At 41.7% G+C, this 7,318-nt stretch overlaps 1 protein-coding gene across 4 annotated transcripts in view; it reads right to left on the bottom strand.

Moving 5' to 3' along the window:
• The window catches only part of Fkbp15 (FK506 binding protein 15), a 69,509-nt gene that overhangs the window by 15,970 nt on the left and 46,221 nt on the right, over positions 1-7,318 (bottom strand). For all 4 annotated transcript variants that reach the window (XM_005352634.3, XM_026782095.1, XM_013348231.2 and 1 more), the window contains exons 16-18: positions 4,412-4,521; positions 2,213-2,320; positions 1,112-1,206 (exon numbers count right to left, since the gene is read on the bottom strand). In XM_005352634.3, coding sequence (XP_005352691.1) covers positions 1,112-1,206; positions 2,213-2,320; positions 4,412-4,521 — 313 coding nt within the window. The remainder of the gene's footprint in view (positions 1-1,111; positions 1,207-2,212; positions 2,321-4,411; positions 4,522-7,318) is intronic.

Here is a 7,318-nt window from a genome sequence, read left to right as displayed (position 1 = left end):
CACTACACACACACACACACACGATGCACAGATATGCAAGCACTACACACACACGATGCACAGATATGCAAGCACTACACACACACACACACACAATGCACAGATATGCAAGCACTACACACACACACACAATGCACAGATAAGCAAGCACTGCACACACACACACACACACACGATGCACAGATATGCAAGCACTATACACACACACGATGAACAGATATGCAAGCACTGCACACACACAATGCACAGATATGCAAGCACTGCGCACACACACAATGCACAGATATGCAAGCACTGCACACACAAACACATGATGAACAGATATGCAAGCAAAACATCTATATGTATATTTTTTTAATATTTTAAAAAACTAATCTGAAAGCAGTTTGCCTTTCTGAGACCTGCAGGAATTAACCAAGGAAGTGGCAACCTGGGCCACAGATGAACACTCTGCATGAAGGAAGACAATCACAGGGTGTGTACTAATGGGAGATGCGGAGGAAAGGAAAGGGAAGAAGAAGATTGATTGTAAGCCTTCTTTCAAGCCTGCTGTGTAAGAGACAAAAAACACTAGATAAAAAATTCAGGGAATAACTGAGTTTTTCAAGTGTAATGATGCATTGAGACTGGTTTTGTTTACCTTTTCCCCTCACAGAGCTGAGAAGGATCCACTAAAAACAGAGAGGTTGTGCTTTATGAAATCAGTGAGGCTCTGGTTGATAAAAATAGACCACACAGAAGAGAAGAGTGGACATGCTTTTCTAGGTAACACCATTTTCAGAAATGAGGAAGCTAGGCTTGCAGACATAAACAAAATACCCAAAGCCACACAATAAATGAAGGGTGGAGCTGAGGGCCAAACACAGGTGGGTCTCATACCAACCACACCCACCTCAGCGTTTTCTACTGAAGTAGTAAAGAGGCAATTCACACAAGAAATGGCTGAAGACATGGGAAGGTGAACAGGCTGAAGCTCAAAGGTACTTAGTATGTTCAAGGTCCTCGGGTTCAAAAACCCAAACAAAACAAATACAGAGAATCGTGATCAATACAGTGCTCTCAACAAACATGTATGAAACCCTTGGCCCTCCCACCCTGGCCTCGTCCGTACCTCTGATTCCGCTCAATGAGTTCACTAATCTTGTCGTTCTGCTCTTCTATCCGACTGCTCTTCTCAAGGAGCTCCTGCTTCAGTCTCTCGTTTTCCTGAACTCAAATACACAATAAGCAAGTAAGTGTCCTGAAAGGTCCACTTCCTACCCACCCTCTGCTTCCTAGCTGCAGTGCAGTGTGACAGCCACCTCGTGTTCTGCTGCCATGCCTCCCCTGCATGACAAACTGCATCCCCAGACCATGAGGCAGAATACATTTGAAACACTAAAACTTACTTCCTCACAAATTTAACTGTTATAGTAACAAACTGAATTATACCACTAATCACTAGGCTAGACAGATTGAGGATTGAAATGGTCAGAAAATGAAGTAAGAGTTTAAAATTGGGACAAAAAGCAATGTTTGTTTCTTTCTCTTTTCTTTTCTTTTTTCTTTTCTTTTTCTTTTTTTTTGGTTTTTTGAGACAGGGTTCTTTGTGTAGCTTTGGAGCCTGTCCAAGAACTAGCTCTTGTAGACCAGGATCCAGGATGGCCTCAAATTCAGAGATCCACCTGCCTCTGCCTCCCAAGTGCTTAGATTAAAGGCATGTGCTAACATAGGTTAGTATAATAGAGTATAATATACAGTATAATATAGAGATGGCTGTGGTCCGAATATGAAAGGCCACTCAAATGCTCACGTTTGGATATCTGATCTCCAGCTCTGGGTGGACTGGAGGTGGGGTTCAGCTAAAGGAAGTGGGTCACTGAGGATACCACTTCAGGGTTCCTAGTTAGGTCCCACTTCTTGTTGGCTCTCGGCTCAATGGGAATAGTTGCCTTACTCTCTGCTGCCACTCCATCTGCCGTGATAGGCTGTATGCTCTCAAACTAAGAGGCAAAATAAACCCTGCTTCCTTAAGCTGTTTCTTGCCAAGTATTCAGTCACAGCAATAAGAAAATAACTAATACGATAGTACAAGTCATAGGACCGAATTAAGCCATAATGGCTTGTCCAACTGTGGTATTCAACACATGCTGCTTCTGGGGGCAGGGGCAGCACAACTGCAGAGGGAGCATGGACAAGTTCTCCAGACTGTGCTGTGCTCCATCACCCTCACCTGAATGATTCGCTGGATGTTGTTCATAATCATGCTTGTTTCCATTGTGACTGACATGTTAGGAAGAAGCATAGGATTGCCAGAGCTATGTCTCTGTAACTCTTCAACCTGCAAAACATGTGAACATGTGGAACTGCAGAAATACAATTCACCCAGGACCAATCACTTTTTTGAGAGAGTTAAAAATTTCTGAGACAATATCTAAATGTAAGCCTGCTTTCTCCGCTAACTTGATCCCAAAGTGAAGATGAGCCTCTTCTAGGCAACTGACTACAGGCTGTGAGTACGGGAACCAGAGAAGTTTTCCTACAGCTGTGGCCTCTCCTAGTCACATCCTACTTATTGTCTAATTCTTGTTATACACACACGTCCTTTTTTTTTTTTACATTTTTGTTATCTTTTTTAAAATTAAAAAATATATATATTTAGATTTATTTATGTGTCTTGAGTGTTTTGTCTACAAGGATGTATGTGAAACATGTGTGTGCCTGGTGCATCAGAGAAGAGAGCATCGGATCTCCTGGAACTGTGGGGGCTGGGAACTGAACTTTGGTCCTCTGCAAAAGTACTCTTAATCACTGAACTGTCTCTTCAGCCTCTATTTATTATTTCTTTATTATAATTTCATACATGGTGTTCTCTGTGCTTCGTTGTGACCCACTACCTGGAGTTGCTAGGGTAGAGGACTGAGCTCGGAATTGGCCATGGACGCAGTGACCTATGAGGATGTGCATGTGAACTTCACTCAGGAAGATTGGGCTTTGCTGGATCCTTCACAGAAGAGTCTCTACAGAGATGTGATGCTGGAAACCTACTGGAACCTCACTGCTGTAGGCTACAATGGGAAGACCAGAATATTGAAGAACATTGTCAAAGTTCTAGACAACAAGGAAGCTATTTTATCTTCAAAGAAGCAAAAATATCTAATATTCAAGAGGATCTTTATGAATGTAAGCAACATGATAAAACATTTGGATATAATTCCTCTTTAAAAGTACACCAAAGAACTAATTTGGAAGTACAAAACTATGAATATTATCAAAATATTAAAGCCTTCCCATATAAAAATCTCAATCAAGTATGTGTAACTCACAGGAGAGAAAACACATGACTATCATCCTTTGGATACAGCTATTGCACATACCAGTTATCTTCTAATACGTGAAAGAATTCATACTGGAGCAAAACGATATGAATGTAATCACTGTTGTAAAGCCTTTGCCCGTAAGTATGATTGTCAGATACATGAAAGAATTCATACTGGAGAGAAACCTTATTACGTAATTACTGTAGTAAAGCCTTTACAAGAAGTAAAGCCTTCTTTCTTTATAAGAAGAGTCATCTTCTTATTCACGAAAGAAGTCATACTGGAGAGAAACTGTATGGATGTAATCACTGTGGTAAAACCTTTGTACATAAAAGTAATCTTAAAATACATGAAAGAAGTCATACTGGAGAGAAACCCTATAAATGTAGTCAATGTGGTAAAGTCTTTGGCTATAAAAATCATCTTTAACAGCCTGGTCTACAGAGCTAGTTCCAGGACAGGCTCCAAAGCCACAGAGAAACCCTGTCTCGAAAAACAAAAAACAACAAAAAAAAAAAAATCATCTTCAAATACATGAAAGAATTCATACAGGAAAGAAACCCTATGAATGTAGTCAATGTGGTTAAACCTTTGCCTATAAAAATTATCTTCAAATACACGAAAGAAGTCACTGGAGAGAAACCCTACGAATGTAATCATCGTGGTAAAACCTTTGCATATAAAAGTAATTTTAAAATACACAAAAGATGTCATACTGGAGAGAAACCTTACAGATATTGTTAATATGGTAAATGTTTTAGAATAATTTGAATAATAAAATTTATTTGCAAATGAAAATAATAAAAAATTCATACATATAAACAATGAGTATTATACTTACTCTCCTTTATTAAAATTAGTATTTATTTACTGAAAATACATTATATATTACTATGTGTACACGCGATATGTGAGAGTGTGGACATGCACACCTGTGTCACAGCACGTGTCCCAAGTCAGAGTATAATTTGCAGGAGTCAGTTCTCCCTTTCCACAATGAGTTTCAGGGATAAAACTCAAGTTGTTGGACGTGTTCAGCAAGTGCGTTTACCTGCTGAGCCATCTCTGGCCCAGCTGCTCCATTTTCAGAACCTAATTTCTGACTTAGTCACCTTAGTCATGAGATGATCCATTTTATCAGCCACTTTGCTGACTGCCATTCGAATTTCAGTGTTGTGTTGCCGAGCTTCAGTCATGAGAAAGGACGCCATGTCACCTGACCCTAAACAGACATCAAAAGGAAAGAGGAAGCTAAGGTGGGACAGTAAGGGCAGTTCTAGCAGAGGAAAGGAAGGACCCTTCCATGGACTAGGACATACAGTAAGTGATTTCACACCGTCAGGAATAGACACAGGACTCACAAGCTAATAATAACCAGGTTATAGTTCTGCAAAAACATATCAAGGGCTAGAATGTGGACTGCTACAATCCTGGCACTTATATTGCTTCCCCTTTCACCAAACTGCATACCAGGCATTGCATGGGCATCAGGAATACAGTCATGAAAAAAAAAAAAAAAACCATGGTTCCAGATCTTAGTGGGCTTCAATTGGGAAACCAACATAAACAAATCATTACAACAGAGTATGTTAAATGCAAAATGGGCATAGTAGCACATGACTAACTCATACAGCACACGGAAGATTTGGAGTTCAAGATCAGCCTGGGCTTCCTGAAATACTATCTCAAAAACAATTTTTTAAGAGGGTGACTTGAAGTGCAAACATTGGGGTGTGTATAAAGTACAAAAGTAGCACCTTAAGCCGGGCGATGGTGGCGCACGCCTTTAATCCCAGCACTCGGGAGGCAGAGGCAGGCGGATCTCTGTGAGTTCGAGACCAGCCTGGTCTACAGAGCTAGTGCCAGGACAGGCACCAAAGCCACAGAGAAACCCTGTCTCGAAAATCCAAAAAAAAAAAAAAAAAAAAAAGTAGCACCTTAAAAGCAGTAATCTTTTGTGACATTCGTATGCAGTTGTGTCTGTGGGAGCAGTGGATGGAGAAATGGTGAGCCAGAGGAAATGCCAGGTTGGAGGGATGTAGAAGTGTTTCAAAGATGGGGAAAGAACGGGCTCCATGGCATGCCGATGTGAGGCTGACCAAATCCACTTAAAAGCCTGAGAGAGCTTGGGAAGTTATTCTAGATAGAAAAGAATAGAGTTAAGCACGGCTTTTTGATAGCAGAACTTTCTTGGGTGGGCTCTTCTTGCTAGAGGCAAGCGTTCTCATTTAAGAGAAGCTTCCTGACTCAGCTTTAGCTGCAAAACCTTGCAGCTCTTTTAAGATGGCCCAGATGTCTGAATTCTACACCCAGAACAGATTCAAGACTGCTGCCTGAGATGATCAAGCCTTACAGTCAGGACTTGATCATAATTCTAAATTTTCTTTAGGTCCCTATAAGATCATCAGCAACCCCAATCAGCAGAAAGTAGTATGGAAAAGTACGCCCACTTTCCAAAAATATGGACTATGAATATTTTCCTTTGTTTAGAATGTTGGTTACAAGTTGTTATGGATAATGGTCAGGAGAAAAGCTAAACAAAGGATATTAGATTCAGAGTTCTTGTTTTTAAAAAAGGGGGGTGGAGTGCTGTGGGACAATGGTCTTGTCCTGTCACTTGTATTATTTTTAATAAAAAGCTGATTGGCCAGTAGCCAGGCAGAAGTAGAGGCGTGGCAACAAGAATTACGGGAAGAGAGAAGTTTCAGTCTGCAGTCATGACCCAGCCACAGAGGAAGCAAGATGTGACTGCCTCACAGAAAAAGGTACCAAGCCACGTGGCTAATAATTATGGGCTAATTTAAGTTATGTGTTCGGGGCTGGAGAACGGGCTCAGCAGTTAAGAGCACTGACTGCTCTTCCAGAGGTCCTGAGTTCAATTCCCAGCAACCACGTGGTAGCTCTGGTGCCCTCTTCTGGTCTACAGGCAGGATACTGTATAAATAAATTTTTTTAAAAAGTTAATAAGAAGTCTGTGCTAATAGGCCAACCAGTTTATAATTAATGTTGACATCTGTGTGATTCTTTGGGACTTAACAACTGCAGGACTGGGCGGGACAGAAAGCTGTCAGCAGCTCCAGATAAAGGCTGCATTAGGAAGCCCTTCCCACTGTAAGTGTGTTGGATATATTTGTTTCCTCTTGCCACTATCTGATGCCAAAGTGATTACTAAGCAAAAGACAAGCTGCACACCCTGACAGGGAACCAACACCTCAGTCAACATTTTTACCTGCTTTGTTTACAAAACACGCCTATGCTTGCACAAGTGCATGAATACACAAAGTGCCCAGGATGCTCTTCTATGACAGAGAGAGCAGTCACCTTTACTTTATCCCATTGTGTATTGCTTGACATTTCTATTAAAGTGAATTGCTTTCATAATTTAGAGTTTTTAACAAAATAATTTTAACCTGGGGCGTTCAACACCCACAGCAGTGCTCATGTTTCCTCTCGGTCCCTCCAGGATCTGCCCCTTCACTCTCTGCTATGTACTCCAGTCACCCGACAGAGGACAAACGGCTGGTAGGAGAGCACTGAGGGAAGACCCAGAGAGTGTGCACCAGGGGACTTTGGGGAGGATACAAATGTTCTAAAAATTGGATTGTTGTGATAGACACACAACCCTGAACTTTTCCAAATAAATAAATAAAGGTGTTTGTTCCACAAGCTCAAGGAACTGAATTTGAATCCCCAGCACTGTTGTGCTTTCCTGTCGCTTTAAGGGACAAGCCACACCCACTCCCATTACCTCTGACCTGCCCGCCATCATCTTGGGCCCTTCCTTTTCTGCTTCCTTGATGTGCGTGCTTTTTATTATAAGGAAGACCTGGGAATGTTATGGTTTTGGTCCCTTTAAGAGACAAGCCACACCCATTCCCCTCCCCCATCCGCTGAGGCAGGCTGATCTTCAGCTTCCAGCCTGAGCTCTCGTTCTTTCCTGTCTTCCTCTTGGAGAGGCAGCTTCCCTTCTGCCTCTCTCCCCACTTCTCTGCTTCTCCCCTTCTCCTCCTTCTCCTCCT

The sequence above is a fragment of the Microtus ochrogaster genome, chromosome 10, assembly GCF_000317375.1.
Source record: "Microtus ochrogaster isolate Prairie Vole_2 chromosome 10, MicOch1.0, whole genome shotgun sequence".
In the NCBI taxonomy this organism is placed as follows: Eukaryota; Metazoa; Chordata; class Mammalia; order Rodentia; family Cricetidae; genus Microtus; species Microtus ochrogaster.
Note: the sequence above shows the minus strand (reverse complement) of the source record. Positions and strands in the feature narration are given on the sequence as shown.